An 18,516-nucleotide genomic window follows, 5' to 3' on the forward strand; every position below is an offset into this window, starting at 1 on the left:
AGGTTCTGTGATCAAAATGGACTGGTTGCATCGGGAGTTCATATTTACAAAACCTGTTTTTAGTGATAACTTTTGAATGAGACATAATATTTACCCTCCGCCTTCGAACTAATAATACTTACACTAAAACAGTTGTAGGTCAAACTAAAGTTTACCAAAATTTTTGACACGTTTTTCGTTTTGGTTGGCACATTTTTTGTTGTGGCACCCGCTTCAGCTGGCGCGATGGATTTATCTGTGATTGTTGCCAGCAACAACTAGAAGATAAATCCCTCGTGAGAGCGAAAATATGAGAGCGTAAACAAACGATTCGTATCAATCTAATCTATGGCTGTGGCTATTGTGAATTGCCATACGTCAGAAGCAGAGGCCTAGAGTTGTGCTTTTTCGTTCATTTCAGAGATTCGAATCTTTTGTTCTTTTTCTGATGAACGAACAAGTTGTTCTTTTTGTTCATCTGTTCTTTTTTTTTCAAGCAAATTTTTTCACTGCTGTTTGCACCCGCGAAAAAAGCCAGCAAGTATAGATGGGGGTGTGTATGCAGCAGTGCTTTGTGTAGGTATATTTAAATGTGTTATGAATAAATAAGTTAATATATATATGTATAATTAACTTCAAAAAAAGTAACAAATTTCGGAAATCCAGGATATTGAAGAGTACAGACACAAATTGTAAATATGAACTTTTCAAGTTTAATAAATTTAATAATTACTTTCTTACAAAAGATGTTTTTCATTAATGTATACAGTTTCGAATATCTAATTTGATCGGACTAAAATACAAAGGAAATTAAACATAAACGTAGATGAAATCGCTTACATATTATTATGTAAAAAAGTTAGTTGTGACAATTTTTCAGGTAATAAAAGGGTTCTTCTGTCGTTAATAATTTGACCAGCGACTGAAAAAATTCTCTCGCATGGTACAGAAGTTGCAACCACACACAGTCGTTTCATAGCAAAGGTATATAAGCGGGGATATATCTTTTTCCGCTCACACCACCACTTCAATGGATCATTTCCTCTACTAATATATTCTTCGTTTAAATACTTATCAAGTTCTCGTGTTGCTGCTACGGTTTTATTCGTCGAAGAGGTTATCAAAGCAAATTCAGAGTCGTACTCGTCCCAAATGCTCTGGCTCGGTTGAACAGTGCCCACGTTCTGTTGAAATATTTTAACTTCTTGAACCGTGGTGCTTTCTGTTTGTTGCATTGATGCAAATTTTTTCTTAAAGTCGTCTAATGCTTTTTTGTATGCATCCTCATTCTTAAAACCATGTCTCTTGAATCGAGGGTCGAGTATTGTACTCTCTGCATATAAAAAGTTAGTTTCTATTTTGGAAAAACGTGTCAGCATCTCTGATTGTAATACTCTTAAGACACCACGTACTACTTCTGATGTGGAAACTACCGCTGCTATCAATTTCTTAAGAATTTTACAAATTATAAGGACCTGTAAATAAAAAAACACTCATAAAATATAAGCGTAAATACACACATTGCGTCTAGACAACCTTTGAAAGAGTAACGTTCTGCTCAGCAGACAACTCTACAGTCACTTCATAAAATGGTTTCAATACAGGTATTATTTCTTCTATGGCATCCCAATCCTGCTGAGTCATACATAAATCAGGTTTAGTTCGAGGCAGAACTACGGCTAAAGCATCTTTAATCTTTAATAGACGGTCAAACATCTCATACGTGGAATTCCATCGAGTCTGCACATCAATCTTCAACTTTAATTCGGGCAAGTTTAGCTGATTTTGCGTTTCCTTTAGTTTCTGTAAACCACTAGTGCTGCGATGGAAAAACTCTACAATAGCTTTTGACTTTGTTTTAATATTGTCTATTTCCAGCAACGCTTTTTGAACTGTTAAGTCTAAAGTGTGCGCGAAACATGGGACTGAACGCCAGCCTCCTAATTTTATCGCTGCAATAATGTTTGGCGCGTTATCTGATACAACAGCAGTAATTTTGTTGGAAATTTCCCACTCATACATAATTTTTTTTAATGTCGCACATAGGTTGTCACTGGTATGGCGTTCCACACATTCGATACAAGCTATAAGATGTGATTTTAATAAACCCTGCTCCGGCTCTACAAAATGTGCGGTTACTGCAATATAACTTTGATTTGCTCTCGACGTCCATGCATCTGTGCTCAAGCAAACAGCATTTGCCAAGCGCACCTCGGTATGTAGTTTCGCCTTTAGCTCATTATAAACGTTTGACAAAATTAAATTTGATAAGCTTTTGCGCGTAGGTAGCTTGTATCCTGGGCAATGAGCGATCATTTCAACTAAGTTCTTGAACTGGGGCTCTTCTACAATGCTAAGAGCATGATTGCTTTTCGCTACCATTTTAAGAACCTGGCGGTCAATTAACTCTACTTTTCTAGTTGGAGGTGGCCGGTGAATAAAATTAGTAATTATTTGTTGGCCAGTAATAGATATCATCGCAGAACTTGACGCTGCCTGTTGAGGATTCAACGATGATATTTCTTGACGAACGGGGGCTAAATTAACTGTTGGGTGCTTTATCTTTAAATGTCGGGCCAGATTACTTTGTGAGCCACCTGAAATGCTCAATGTAGATTTACAATAAATGCACTTTCCACTTTTCCCGTCTTCGCCAACAATAAAATGGTTCCAAATCTCAGAACGCTTTCTTTTTCCAGCCATGAAATATATTTTAATTTTATGTTTATTATAAACACTTAAAGAAAATTTTTCAACATAATTGTATCTTATAAGTTATAACTGTAGAACACAAATGTCAACACATTTTTACAGAATTCTTTTTTGCCACACATATCTTTTTGTAGCAGTGCCACACATATCTTTTGTGTAAGTGGCATCATCGACATTCGTGCTCACTGTGAATTTCTGCGTATGTATTTATGAATTTACAATGTTCGCGAACGAGAAGAGAGAAAGAATAACATTAAGTAAAACGAACTAAAAGAACAAATGAACAAAAAGAACAAAATGAACAGAAATCGAAGATCTAGTTCACTTGTTCAGTTGAGAGACCCGTTCAATTGAACAAGTTCAGAACGAAACGACCCAACTCTACAGAGGCCACAATATTTAAGTTTGACAGATCACAACTCGAGAAAAAAAGGTATATCTATTTTATAAAACTTGCGTTTAATTAATAATTTGGTTATAAATTGCATTATATTATTTTATACAAAGTTTGGTCAACTCTTCGGTTGTTTTTCTCATTGAATCAAATTTGAGTAAATGGTCGTACCTTGGCGTAATTCGAGCGCACTCAACTTTTTACAGCAGCTTAAACGGAAACGCCACTATTTGAGAAATATGGATAGCGCTCTGTTGCAACCTCCAGCAAATGTGCGTGGAATGCTCGAATTGAATCGTGACGAATTCAAAAAGCATGTTAAAATACCACACTTAAAAGTTAATGCGTCGGAATCAAATAAAATATTGCCATTAATAAAAACGCAGCTACTTAAAATGGAAAGACTGCGGCCGGTCCGCGAGTGTAAGAGCAAAAGTGGGGCAGAAGAATTGTCTGACATGCGTGAAATACTATTACATCCATTAGCCGTGAAAAAATGGGAATGTCTACCTATAGCTGACCTTTTGGAACACAAAGTAGGAGCAAGCAATTTTTATTATAGTGAAATAGAACTTGGTTATGAAAATTGGCGTGCAGATGAGATTTTCAAAAGTGTACTACCAGCTAACGATGAAGGTCTCACATCCTACTCACGCATAGGCCATATAGTGCATTTAAATCTTAGAGATCACCTATTGCCCTACAAAAAGCTAATCGGACAAGTTTTGCTGGACAAAGTTGCAGGTTGTCGCACGGTTGTAAATAAAGCAGCAACGATTGATAACACTTATAGAAATTTTCAGTTGGAGTTGATTTGCGGGGTAGCCGAATATCAGGTCGAGACAAAAGAAAATGGCGTCGCCTTTGAATTCGATTTTGCGCGCGTTTACTGGAATCCTCGCTTATCGACTGAGCATGACAGAATTACAAATATGTTAAACACGGATGATGTGTTATACGATGTCTTTGCTGGTGTGGGCCCATTTAGTGTACCAGCGGCACGTAAGCGTTGTTGGGTACTTGCTAACGATCTAAATCCAGAAAGTTATAAATGGTTGCAACATAATGGCAAGCGTAATAAATGTTTAGCGCACATGAAAACATTTAATAAAGATGGCCGTGAGTTCTTGCTTGTAGATGTGAAGCAAGACTTATTACAACGTTGGCTTAATCAAGCGGCAAATAAGCCAGTTACTTATCGTATGCACATAACTATGAATCTACCGGCAATGGCGGTGGAATTCTTAGATGCATTTCGTGGTCTCTTCAATGAGGATGATATAAGGAGCTTGTCGAGTTGTGATATAAACTATCCCACCGTACATGTCTATTCCTTTGCCAAAGGTGAAGATACAAAGGCACTCGTACGTGCGCTCGTTGAAGATAATTTGGGCATGCCTTTGAAAGAAAATTTAGAAGGCATTTATTTTGTGCGTAATGTTGCACCGAATAAAGATATGTATCGTGTTTCATTTCGATTGACTAAAGAAATATTGGTCACGTCTTTCGTGAGAAATACTAAAGAAAATTCAGCATGTGATGCCCCTGATCAAGCAGCGAAAAAACGTACAGCTTCAGTGGAACAAGATGAAGAAGTGACTATTGCAAACAAAGTAAAATGCAATTGAAGAACTTAAAAGGAACTCAATAAAGTTTTTAATATGAACACACTAAATCTTAAGCCTTTCATTTCCTAAATCGTTAGCAGCTCCTCTCAATTATTAAATTAAAATCTCTTTCTTATTAAATTTCAGTTAAAAAGTTATGGCCCGTAAATCTAAGACTGCTGCTGGTAAAAAAGGCGCTACTGCCACAAAGACTGCCATCAACAAGTCGAAAAAGGATAAAAATATTTTCAAGGTTAATGATACTAAAAATAAGAAGAAACCGAAAGAAGTACAAGGGAAACTAAAGAAGGTTAGTCTCTATATTAGTTTTGGGTGGCAACTGTATGTATTTCATATCATTTTAATTTTAGATAAAAGAAGTAGTTAAGAATAAACGTGAAAAAATCGATGCCAACTTAAAGGTTTTACACAAGGATATGGTTGTTAAGAAACCTGCAACACCTGCTAAGAAGTCTCCGATCAAGAAAAATAAAAAGGCACCAGCAAATGCTAAAAATGTTTCCACCAAATTAGGCAAACTTAAGGTCTAAAATGTTCGGTTTAGCAGCCCGATTCGTAAACGTATTTCAACAGCAGTAACGTTAGACAATTATTTATAAAGGTACCACTTTCGTGTTTATTTGTTCGTTCAATTGGCTGGATAAGTACTTATGTGTATTAAGTATTTACGTATTTTCAAAATTATGCTATACAAAATCCTAGCTTATTTTAAGAGAAGACAAATACATTTATGAAAAAATTCATATCACATATACTGTGAAAAGAACTATTTTTTGGATTGATTGATAATGATAAAACTTGAAGATGCATGAATTCTGGACAATACTGTAACACTGATGCACCTCAAATCTGTACGCAGTTTCTGTTTTAAAATTTTACCTGAATTCGATATCTAATCCCTTGTATCAATTTGAGATGATTAAATAATGTGAAAGAGAAACACTATTGTCACTTTTATACAAATTACTATAGTAATGTAATTATTTTTTCAAGATCATACACATATACAACTGTCTGTAAGGTAGGTTAGGTTGAACTGGCCGATGAATCAATACCTCACATAGACTGAATGTGTCCATAGCGTTACCAGAATTTGTTTGACGACCAAACGGAGAAACCTCAATCAGGTACCAGAACTTATGTTATAGAATAACTGCCGTTCTCTTGGCAAATACTAGAAATTTTATAGCACCTACCTTATTGCTGCCTCGAGGTCTGCCTACTCCGCTGCCACTAATAACTAGAGCCTTGACCTGACAAGCGTAGGACACGAACACAGAACGTGCTCAACCCTTACTTCCTGCAGCACGCCAGAAGGCAGTGCCCAGTTAGTATGCCCATGTTGCGCCTTAAGTCTTCTCTATACAGAGATATGAGACACTTTGTGAGTCTAATAACGTAGGCTTTGCTCATGATCTTAAAAAAATTTTCAGCCCGCGATTTTGTCTACGCCTATCCTGCTTCATGGATCATATGCAACTCCTGTCTCCTTTTAATTTCTCCCAAACGAGTTGGGACGTCGTCGTTTCAGCGAGTATTGCCCCCTCTGCAAACTCATCTGCCTTTTCGTTATCTTCTATCCTTTTATGACCGGGAACCAAGTACCATAGCCTGAGTGAAGTTTTTCCAAAGATTCGTTGCATTCCAGGACACTTTTTGATCAAGTACTGTGTACAGCAGCCTAAGCTCGCTTCCTCCAGAATTACTGCTGCTTTTTTCACGCCTATAATTTCCGCTTGAAAGACGCTGCAGTTATCTGGCAGCCTATATTATCTGCTTATTTCTGGATCGACACAGTAAACAGCAGACCGCTTCCATTAATTTTGAACCATCCGAATACAAATTTTGTTGGGCGACCATAACCATTTAAACGGTAATACAACAACAACGGTTAAGCGTAGGTGAGGAAGTAAGGGATCAATTTCCGGAAAGGACCATCAATATACATATAACTCCCCAACACCTTCGGAGAGTATCTATCGCTACAAGAAGAGGAAGAACAGGTTTCCTAGATTGCCGAAGCGTGGCATGGAGTGCCTTATAAAAATGTGATGTCCTACACTAATCATCAATAATAAAGCTTTCTCAGATATATACAAATCTTATCAGAGGTTCACAGTTTATTCGTCAAACCGCCTTGTGGCAAATGAGATATTCAGTCCACTATTCTGTTGTTGTTGTTGTATCAGTGTTACTGTTGTTGTTGTTGTTGTTGTAGTGCTTCGCCCCATCCAATACGTGTGACCGATCACAAATTGTCATCAATATCCTTTAACGGGAGTCCAAGGAAACTTGTATTTCGACAGCAGTGGACCATAATGAGAGGGGTGTTAGGAGCGTTGGTTCCACATTACAATTAAAGAGATGGTTGGTGTCATGTGGGGACACATTGCAAGCGGGGCATACATTTTGTATGTCGGGGTTGATTCTGGGTAGGTAAGAGTTTAACCTGTTACAGTATCCAGATCGAAGTTGAGCTAGAGTGACTCGCGTTTCCCTGGGGAATATGCGTTCCTCTTCCGCTATTTTTGGGTACTGTTCTTTGAGTACTGGATTCACCGGGCAATTCCCAGCATAAACGTCCGACGGCTGTTTGTAGAGTTCACTGAGGACCTGCTTGTGTTTTTTGGCTTCATATGGCTGAGTTCTCAGGTGCCGTATTTCCTCATAATGCTTACGGAGGGGACTCCTTAAGCCCCTGGGAGGTGTTGGCTCATCAATCAGGTGTCTGTTGGGATGCCCAGGTTTCTGGGTATTCAACAGGAACTGTTTAGTTAGCATCTCATTTCTCTCCCTGATGGGGAGTATTCTCGCCACATTATGTAGATGGTGTTCTGGGGACATAAAAAGACAGCCCGTAGCAGTTCTGAGAGCAGTATTTTGGCAGCCCCGGAGCTTCTTCCAGTAAGTAGTTTTTAGGCTTGGCGACCATATGGGGGACGCGTAGCATGCAATCGGCTGGCCAATTGCTTCGTAAGTGGTAATAAGCGTTTCTTTGTCTTTTCTCCAAGTACTGCCAGCAAGAGATTTGAGGATTTTATTGCGGCTCTGGATTTTCGGTACAATTGCGGCTGCATGCCCACCAAAATGTAGATCCTGATCAAACGTCACACCAAAGATTTTGGGGTGTAGGACAGTCGGTAGCGTAGTGCCATCGACGTCGATGTTCAAAATGGTCGACATTTGGGACGTCCATGTTATAAATAAGGTCGCGGAGGATTTAGTCGGTGATAATTCGCGCGGTGAAGAAACTGGAGAGATCAGGGAGGTAGTCGTTTATTTTGTTGCATAGCTCATCGATCTGTGGGCCTGGGCCTGTGGCCATTATTGTGCAGTCATCGGCGTAGGAAACGATAGTAACTCCTGGTTGCGAAGGTAGCTTTGATATGTATAAGTTAAACAAAAGTGGGGATAGGACAGCACTCTGTGGCACTCCTTGTTTAATTCATCTTGGTTTAGATTATTCGTTTCTAAATTGCACCGATGCCTGCCGACCACCCAGATAATTTGCGGTCCACCTTTTAAGACATGGGGGAAGGGTAGACCCTTCCAGGTCTTGCAGTAACATGCCATTGTTGACCGTATCAAAATATTTTGATAGCTTGATAGCGCAACGAGTTGTTGTTGTTGTTGTTGTAGCAATGCTCGCCCCACCTAATAGCCGCGACCGATCACAAATTGTCATCAATATCCTCTAACGGGAGTCCAAGCAAACTTGCCGTTTCAACAGGGGTGGACCATAAGGAAAGGGGTGTTAGAGGCGTTGGTTCCACATTACAATTAAAGAGATGGTTGGTGTCATGTGGGGACACATTGCAAGCGGGGCATACATTTTGTATGTCGGGGTTGATTCTGGATAGGTAAGAGTTTAACCTGTTACAGTATCCAGAACGAAGTTGAGCAAGAGTGACACGCGTTTCCCTGGGGAGTATGCGTTCCTCTTCTGCGAGTTCTGGATATTTTTCTTCAAGTACTGGATTCACCGGGCAATTCCCGACATAAAGGTCCGACGCCTGTCTATGGAGTTCACCAAGGACCTGCTTGTGTTTTTTCGCTTCATACGGCCGGGTTCTCAGGTGCCGTATTTCCTCAAAATGCTTACGGAGATGACTCCTTAGGCCCCTAGGCGGTGCTGGTTCGTCAATCAGATGTCTGTTGGGATGCCCAGGTTTCTGGGTATTCAACAGAAACTGTTTGGTCAGCGTCTCATTTCTCTCCCTGATGGGGAGTATTCTCGCCTCATTATGCAGATGGTGTTCTGGGGACATAAGAAGACAGCCCGTGGCGATTCTGAGAGCAGTATTTTGGCAGGCCTGTAGTTTATTCCAGTGGGTAGTTTTTAGGCTTGGCGACCATATGGGTGACGCGTAGCACGTAATCGGCTGGCTAATTGCTTTGTATGTGGTCATGAGCGTTTCTTTATGTTGTTGTTGTTGTAGCAATGCTCGCCCCACCCAATAGCCGCGACCGATCACAAATTGTCATCAATATCCTCTAACGGGAGTCCAAGGAAACTTGCCGTTTCAACAGGGGTGGACCATAAGGAAAGGGGTGTTAGAGGCGTTGGTTCCACATTACAATTAAAGAGATGGTTGGTGTCATGTGGGGACACATTGCAAGCGGGGTATACATTTTGTATGTCGGGGTTGATTCTGGATAGGTAAGAGTTTAACCTGTTACAGTATCCAGAACGAAGTTGAGCAAGAGTGACACGCGTTTCCCTGGGGAGTATGCGTTCCTCTTCTGCGAGTTCTGGATATTTTTCTTCAAGTACTGGATTCACCGGGCAATTCCCGACATAAAGGTCCGACGCCTGTCTATGGAGTTCACCAAGGACCTTGTGTTTTTTCGCTTCATACGGCTGGGTTCTCAGGTGCGTATTTCCTCAAAATGCTTACGGAGATGACTCCTTAGGCCCCTAGGCGGTGCTGGTTCGTCAATCAGATGTCTGTTGGGATGCCCAGGTTTCTGGGTATTCAACAGAAACTGTTTGGTCAGCATCTCATTTCTCTCCCTGATGGGGTGTATTCTCGCCTCATTATGCAGATGGTGTTCTGGGGACATAAGAAGACAGCCCGTGGCGATTCTGAGAGCAGTATTTTGGCAGGCCTGTAGTTTCTTCCAGTGGGTGGTTTTTAGGCTTGGCGACCATATGGATGACGCGTAGCACGTAATCGGCTGGCTAATTGCTTTGTATGTGGTCAAGAGCGTTTCTTTATCTTTTCCCCAGGTACTGCCAGCAAGGGATTTGAGGATTTTATTACGGCTCTGAATTCTTGGAACAATTGCGGTTGCGTGCGCACCAAAATGTAGATCCTGATCAAACGTCACACCCAAGATTTTGGGGTGTAGGACAGTCGGTAGCGTAGTGCCATCGACGTGGATGTTCAATATGGTCGACATTTGGGGCGTCCATGTTGTAAATAAGGTCGCGGAAGATTTAGTCGGTGACAATGCCAGGTTTCGCGAGGCGAAAAAACTGGAGAGATGAGGGAGATAGCCGTTTATTTTATTGCATAGCTCATCGATCTCTGGGCCTGGGCCTGTGGCCATTATTGTGCAGTCATCGGCGTAGGAAACGATTGTGACTCCTTCCGGTGGTGAAGGTAGCTTAGATATGTAGAAATTAAACAAAAGCGGGGATAGGACACCACCCAGTGGCACCCCTTGCTTAATTCTCCTTTGTTTTGATGTTTCGTTTCTGAATTGCACCGATGCCTGCCGACCACCCAGATAATTTGCGGTCCACCTTTTAAGACATGGGGGAAGGGTAGACCCTTCCAGGTCTTGCAGTAACGAGCCATGGTTGACCGTATCAAAAGCTTTTGATAGGTCTAACACTACGAGTACTGTTCTATGGTGGGGATATTGATTCAAACCCCAATTTATCTGGGTGTTAATGACATTTAGCGCGGAGGTAGTGCTATGGAGTTTTCTGAAGCCATGCTGATGAGGGGCTAGCTGCAAATGTGCTTGGAAATAAGGGAGCAAAATGGCTTCAAGCGTCTTTGCCACTGGCGATAGGAGAGATATCGGACGATATGACTCACCTACGTTAGCTGGTTTCCCAGGCTTTAGTAGCGGGACCACTTTGGCCATTTTCCATTTCTCGGGTATGACAAAGGTGGAAAGAGACAGGTTGAAGACATGCGCTAAATATTTGAAACCCTCTTTCCCTAGGTTTTTAAGCATCGGCATGGCTATGCCGTCTGGGCCCACTGCTTTGGATGGTTTAGCGCGACCAATGGCGTCCTCAACCTCTCTAGCGGTGATGGTAATTGGTGACGCGCTGAGTTTGTGTTTATGTGCGTGTCTATTGGCTCTCCGTCTATCTTTGTCGACCGTAGGATGCATTATATATTGTCGGCAGAAAGCGCTCGCGCATTTTTTCGCATCCGACAGCACCTTATCGCCAAAGGCGATGGAAACTTTGTCTTTGTGCTTAGTCGGATTCGATAGGGACTTTACGGTGGACCAAAGTTTACCCACACCGGTAGAGAGGTTACAACCTCTTAGGTGCTCTTCCCATTTCGCCCGCTTGTGTTCGTCCACAAGCAATCTGATGCGTTGGTTTATATCCCTTATTTGGGGGTCGCCTGGATCAAGCTGTCTTATAAGGTCGCGTTCCCTCGCTAAGCTCGCGGCCTCCGCCGGGAAGTGGGGCTGGATTTCGGGAATTCTCCCGGAGGGAATGAAATGTGCCGAGGCGGATTCAATGACCTTACGGAAGGCACGCTCCCCTTGGCGGGCATCAGTGGGGATAGGGAGGGCAGCAAAGCTGCTGTCTGTTGCAGATTTATATTCTTCCCACTTTCCTTTTTTGAAGTTTTTGAAAGTGCGTTTTTCGGTGACGATGAAGTCGGCGGTACGCTCGAACGAAATAAGTATGGGCAGGTGGTCGGATGCCAATGTTACCATCGGCTGCCAGTTGACGCAGTTTACGAGTTCTGCGCTCACGATTGAGATATCTGGCGAGCTATGACAGCTTCCTACCATACGTGTGGGGGCGTCTCCGTTTATTGTGCAGAACGTCGTTTCGTCTATTTGATCCGCCAACATCTCACCCCTACTGTCCGCCCGCAAGTTTGAATGCCATAGGTCGTGATGGGCATTGAAATCGCCTAAGATAATGCGATTGTTGCCAGTGAGTAAGGCCTCGATATTAGGGCGGTATCCACTGTGGCAACAGGTGACAGGAGGGATGTAGATGTTGATGATTTCTAGATTTGCATCGCCTGACCGGACAGATAGGCCTTGACGTTCTAAGACATTGTCCCTGCGGTCGATGCCAGGATCAAATATATAATATTGCACAGAGTGGTGTATAATAAACGCGAGGCCGCCTCCATTTCCGCTCTCGAGGTCTTTCCTGTGGACATTATAACCAGAGCAGGTCTGCAATGCAGATCTTGCTGTGAGTTTAGTCTCTTGAATCGCAGCAATGCGGATGTTGTGCCGCTTCATGAAATCGACTATCTCCGTAATCTTCCCAGTTAGTCCATTACAGTTGAACTGCAGAATTCTGAAGTGCGTGAGGGGTGACGCCGCCACTCTAGGGGTAAGTGACGGGTGACTACGCCTAGGTTGTGGAAGGCCAGGACGCAATTGCTGTTGTGGCCTTGGGACTGGGCGCCCTTGGGCAAGCATTGGGGTACCCGGATGATTTGGCTTTGCGACCTGGCAACATGGCGCGATGAAACCCGTCGGGGGGTTGCCGTCGCGGAGACCAGAACATCTAGGAAAGTGGCACCACCCAAGGCAGGAGCTGCATTGAGCGGATGTCGCAAACCTATATATTCTGCGCTGGCAGACGGTGCAAACGGAGGCAGGGACTAAGAGTCTGTTTCCCTGACCTGCACGATTGCTGCCAGAAAAGGGGGGGGGGGGGGGGGGAAGAAGACGGGGGCAGGGGCTGATGCTCAGCATTGCTACCAGCTCTACTACGAAGGTAGTAGTTATGAGTGGTATCAGCTGTTTGAGTTGTTGGCGCCGTGGGGCGCGAGCAGCAGCGGGTACTTGTTGTGGCTTGCTGAGCAGCAAAGCTGCTGGAAGGTAGTGGGGATACGCTTAGGCGTAGACTACGGGACGCCCTTGGGCGTGAGCAGCAAGGAGCCACAAAAGATTTATAAAAGTTACGTGGACGTCGGGTTTTGGGATCAAGCCCAGAACAACCTGTCCGATGCAACCATCCCTTGCACGAGACACACTGAACAGAGTATGACCGTCCTAAAAAGATTCTTTTCTGGCAAATGCAGCAAAACCATTTCTCAGGACCGGGGTCAGGAGACGGACCCGGATTGGGTTCGATACCTTCCCGGAGTAAGAGAATATGTAGCAGTCCTGCTGCAAGGAGCTGCTGGGAGGATGACAATTTGTGGGAGGGACGAAACAAATTAAATGGGGTCACACTGAAATGACAGTCCTTGGTCGGGAAAAATCCCGAGTCGCTCCGGTACATAGAACCGACTGCCTTGGGAAGCGAGCGTTTCTTTATCTTTTCCCCAGGTACTGCCAGCAAGGGATTTGACGATTTTATTACGGCTCTGAATTCTCGGAACAATTGCGGTTGCGTGCGCACCAAAATGTAGATCCTGATCAAACGTCACACCCAAGATTTTGGGGTGTAGGACAGTCGGTAGAGTAGTGCCATCGACGTGGATGTTCAATATGGTCGACATTTGGGGCGTCCATGTTGTAAATAAGGTCGCGGAAGATTTAGTCGGTGACAATGCCAGGTTTCGCAAGGCGAAAAAACTGGAGAGCAGGGAGATAGCCGTTTATTTTATTGCATAACTCATCGATCTCTGGGCCTGGGCCTGTGGCCATTATTGTGCAGTCATCGGCGTAGGAAACGATTGTGACTCCTTCCGGTGGTGAAGGTAGCTTGGATATGTAGAAATTAAACAAAAGTGGGGATAGGACACCACCCTGTGGCACCCCTTGTTTAATTCTCCTTGGTTTTGATGTTTCGTTTCTGAATTGCACCGATGCCTGCCGACCACCCAGATAATTTGCGGTCCACCTTTTAAGACATGGGGGAAGGGTAGACCCTTCCAGGTCTTGCAGTAACGAGCCATGGTTGACCGTGTCAAAGGCTTTTGATAGGTCTAGCGCTACGAGTACTGTTCTATGGCGGGGGTATTTATTCAAACCGCAATTTATCTGGGTGCCAATGACATTTAGCGCGGAGATAGTGCTATGGAGTTTTCTGAAGCCATGCTGATGAGGGGCTAGCTGCAAATGTGCTTGGAAATAAGGGAGCAAAATGGCTTCAAGCGTCTTTGCCACTGGCGATAGGAGAGATATCGGACGATATGACTCACCTATGTTAGCTGGTTTCCCAGGCTTTAGTAGCGGGACCACCTTGGCCATTTTCCATTTCTCGGGTATGACAAAGGTGGAAAGAGACAGGTTGAAGACATGCGCTAAATATTTGAAACCCTCTTTCCCTAGGTTTTTAAGCATCGGCATGGCTATGCCGTCTGGGCCCACTGCTTTCGATGGTTTAGCGCGACCAATGGCGTCCTCAACCTCTCTAGCGGTGATGGTGATTGGTGACGCGCTGAATTTGTGTTTATGTGCGTGTCTATTGGCTCTCCGTCTATCTTTGTCAACCGTAGGATGCATTATATATTGTCGGCAGAAGGCGCTCGCGCATTTTTTCGCATCCGACAGCACCTTATCGCCAAAGGCGATGGAAACTTTGTCTTTGTGCTTAGTCGGATTCGATAGGGACTTTACGGTGGACCAAAGTTTACCTACACCGGTAGAGAGGTTACAACCTCTTAGGTGCTCTTCCCATTTCGCCCGCTTGTGTTCGTCCACAAGCAATCTGATGCGTTGGTTTATATCCCTTATTTGAGGGTCGCCTGGATCAAGCTGTCTTATAAGGTCGCGTTCCCTCGCTAAGCTCGCGGCCTCCGCCGGGAAGTGGGGCCGGATTTCGGGAATTCTCCAGGCGGGAATGAAATGTGCCGAGGCGGATTCAATGACCTTACGGAAGGCACGATCCCCTTGGCGGGCATCAGTCGGGATAGGGAGGGCAGCAAAGCTGCTGTCTGTTGCAGATTTATTTGCGCTTCCCAAGGCAGTCGGTTCTATGTACTGGAGCGACTCGGGATTTTTCCCGACCAAGGACTGTCATTTCAGTGTGACCCCATTTAATTTGTTTCGTCCCTCCCACAAATAGCGCAACGAGTACTGTTCTATGGTGGGGGTTCTGATTTAAACCGCAATTTATCTGGGTGCTAATGGAATTTAGCGCGGTGGTGGCGCTATGGAGTTTTCTAAAGCCATGTCGATGACAGGCTAGCTGCAAATTTGCTTTGAAGTAGAGGAGCAAAATGGCTTCAAGCGTGTTGGCTACTGGCGATAGGAGAGATATCGATATGACTCTCCTATGTTAGTTGGTTTCCCAGGCTTTAGTAGCCGGACCACCTTGGCCATTTTCCATTTTTCGGGAATGACAAAGGTGGAAAGAGACAGGTTGAAGACATGTGCTAAATATTTGAAACCCTCTTTCCCTAGGCTTTTAAGCATCGGCATGGCTATGCTGTCTCGGCCCACTGCTTTGGATGGTTTAGCATGGCGGCGATGGTAATTGGAGACGCGCTGAATTTATGTTTATTTGCGTATCAGTGCTACTCGATATAGTCTCTGGCCATTTTTCCCTCAATAGTAAATATGTGATAAAGATACTTTTCATCACTTTCAATCGAGTGGAATTTATTTCTAAATAACCTTACCAGTACAAATTAGTATCAGTTGGCAGCAATGACTCTCAAGGATGATACAGTTTTTGCTCTTGTTACTGGTTTCCATTTAGACAAAGTCATTTACAGTTTCCAATTTATAGGTGCAGGCACTCCCTAATATCCTCGTCAAGATAGATCCACTAGAGCTGCCACTTTTGAAGCTTCGATTGATTTCGAATGGTTTATGGAGTTGTATTTTGGTATTTTTAATCGTAAGGTATTTACATAAGTATCGGGTTCATGGTTGCAGTGATGTCGAGTATAGGTTTGGTTAGGTTAGGTTAATTTGCGAGGGCTGAGCTGGACACTATGGTACCAGCTCAGTACTTAGGCCACCAATGGGCCCAGTGTAATACCCTATATTGTCTCAAAGAGGACCCCTACCCTGCCTAAATCGGGTCAAACCACTTCGTGGAATTTATATATTTTGCTAGAGCCTTGACTTCATAGCTAGAGACCTCAGCAAGGTCATGTAGAAAAGGTTTACCAAGGATGGCCAACCTACTCCTACTAAGCGCTGGACAATGACAGAGAAGGTGCTGGACACTCTCCTCCTCTTCTGTACATCTGCAGCTGCGACAATAGTCGAAGGTCGTTACCCCCATTCTAGCACCATGCGTGCCTGTTAAACAATGCCCTGTTAGAACCCTTATCAAGGACGACAGTACTGACTTGTTTAAAATCAGAAGCGCTCTTGTGCGCCCCTTGTCATATGAGGGCCAGGTTAGCCTGGATGTCTCACACGATGATATGGCTGACCATAGTCCTTTTGCAATTCTTATAGTGCTTTTGTTCACACGAAGTCTGAAAGGGACCATGGGTATACCTACCGAATCATTTCCATGAAGGATATGGTCGGTGGTGCCTCTTCTGGCCAGCTCGTCTGATCTGCAGTTGCCTTCAATATCGTTGTGCCCAGGTACCCATATAAGGCTGATACTGAAGTGCTGAGCCATCTCGTTAAGAGATCTGCGGCATTCAGTGACCGACTTTGCATTGCCGACGAATGAGTCCAGGGCCTTTAATGCGGCCTGGCTGTCTGAAAAGATAAACACCCGTTTACCATCCTTAGGCATAGACCCGAGATGATTCACAGGCCTGTGTATTGCCAGCATTTCCGCTTGGTAAACACTATAGTGATCTGGTGGGCGAAAAGAGACCTATAGACCCAGATCCGGTGAAAAGAGGCCTGCTAACACCTTCCCGTCAAGCTTAGAACCATCCGTGAATATGTTGATGGCACTCGGTACGGTATGTTGTCTGGTATTCCAGTCTTGTCGCGATGGTATTGGGACTGTGGCGTTCGGAAGGTGGAAGGTATAGCATTGTGTTGAGTGCTTCAGACGGAGTGGAGCCAAGAGCCCCGGTAATGCAGAGCTCCGAACTTCGCCGCGCCTTTTGAAGCATTTTAAGATAGTTACTTTTAGCTAGTGCCGGCCACCAGACCAAGGCACCATAAAGAAGAATCGGGCGCACAATGGCTGTGTAAATCCAGTAGGTCTCCTTAGGGGAGAATCCCCAGGAGGTGCCAATTGCCTTCTTGCAGGTGAACAGCGCTGCTGCTGCCTTCTTGGATCGCTCCACTATATGGGCACTCCATAATAGCTTCCTATCCAGAATGACTCCCAAATACTTGACTTGATCGCTAAACGCTAAAAACGTACCCCCAATTCTTGGCGGTGTTAGATTTGGTACTTTGTACCTCCTCGTGAAGAGGACAAGATCGGTTTTATCCGGGTTGACTTCCAAACCTGGGGCTGTGGCCCAGTGCGAAATTTTGGATAGTGCCCCTTCCATTAGGTTGCAAAGAGTTTGCGGAAATTTCCCCCGCATGGTGACGCAGATGTCATCTGCATACGCGATCACTTGGTGACCTTCTGCCTCCATGAGGCGTAGTAGTTGGTTGACGGTAACCACCCAAAGTAGCGGAGAGGGAACGCCGCCCTGCGGAGTGCCTCTGCCGAACGGTCTGCGGATCACGCATCCACCTAGCTCAGTTTTAATCCGCCTACACGTAAGCAGATTGTATATAAACTCCACCAGGCAAGCGTCAACCCCCAGATCGGTCAGCGCCGAGGTGATGGCCTCCGGGAGAACGTTGTTAAAGGCACCCGCTATATCTAGAAATGCCACCATTGTGTATTCCTTGAGGTCAAGTGAACTTTCGATAATGGATACCAGTGAGTGCAAGGCCGTGTCAGTTGACCTACCCTTAGTATAGGCATGTTGAGCTTGCGAAAGAAGCGATGGCTCAATCCTCCTCCTGATGTAGTCCTCTAGGAGTCTTTCGAGTGCTTTAAGCAGAAAAGAAGATACGCTTTTAGGCCTATAATCATTTGGCTTAGGATACGCTTTTAGGCCTATAATCATTTGGCCTTGGGGATAAAACCACGTTGACTTCTCTCCACGACGAGATTGGCTATCCGAGTGTATGTTAAGCTTCCATCCACTGTATGCATAATGTTGACGACCTTCGCTGGGTAACGCTGCAATTGTCTTCACAATACACCTTCACACCATTGTCAGATCGTCAAAATAGGCCATGCTTGGCGAATCCGGTTTCACTGACAGACGAGGCTCTGGCGACCCTAAGCCCTTCATGGAACTTGGAGGTAGGGAGGGAGGGATGGCCTGAAGGTTTAATGTGGCCATATAAATCGTTCCCGAGATGGTCGGGCTAGCACCATAATGGACCTGTGTTACCGGGGCGTACCGGATCTGTATCCGGCAAAGGACACACATCGATAACACTCCCGATCGATAACACTCCCCAAAGCCTTCGGGGTTCAACCTTCTCGCCACATCAACAACAACAACAACCATGCTTGGCAGCCCCTGCATTCGAGGTTTTGGAGTAGCTCGTCTACGAGCACAACACAGACGAGAAAATTCATTGAGAAATCCACGTAGATGCACTTAACATATACGTCGCATAGTGTCTGCAAACTTCAAATACCAGCGTAGGTCACACTTCAACTGCATTCGGCTAAGGGAAAAGGAGTCATGTGTAATGATTGTAGATTTACTTAAAATATCTATTCTTACAGTG

The 18,516-nt window shown here is 44.3% G+C and overlaps 2 protein-coding genes across 2 annotated transcripts; both read left to right on the plus strand.

Annotated features, from left to right (window-relative positions):
- The first annotated feature begins 356 nt into the window (after positions 1 to 356).
- Positions 357 to 5,002, plus strand: LOC137233736 (tRNA (guanine(37)-N1)-methyltransferase). Its single transcript, XM_067757062.1, has 4 exons — positions 357 to 369; positions 3,081 to 3,124; positions 3,199 to 4,698; positions 4,840 to 5,002. The coding sequence occupies exons 3-4, from the start codon at positions 3,247 to 3,249 to the stop codon at positions 4,858 to 4,860; spliced, it is 1,473 nt and encodes a 490-aa protein (XP_067613163.1). The 5' UTR covers positions 357 to 369; positions 3,081 to 3,124; positions 3,199 to 3,246; the 3' UTR covers positions 4,861 to 5,002.
- LOC137233737 (tRNA (guanine(37)-N1)-methyltransferase) lies at positions 4,850 to 5,463 on the plus strand. Its single transcript, XM_067757064.1, has 2 exons — positions 4,850 to 5,002; positions 5,064 to 5,463. Exons 1-2 carry the CDS (start codon positions 4,850 to 4,852, stop codon positions 5,241 to 5,243), a joined length of 333 nt encoding a protein of 110 aa, XP_067613165.1. The 3' UTR covers positions 5,244 to 5,463.
- Positions 5,464 to 18,516: the final 13,053 nt, after the last annotated feature.

The sequence above is a fragment of the Eurosta solidaginis genome, chromosome 5 (genome assembly GCF_040869045.1).
Source record: "Eurosta solidaginis isolate ZX-2024a chromosome 5, ASM4086904v1, whole genome shotgun sequence".
NCBI lineage: Eukaryota > Metazoa > Arthropoda > Insecta > Diptera > Tephritidae > Eurosta > Eurosta solidaginis.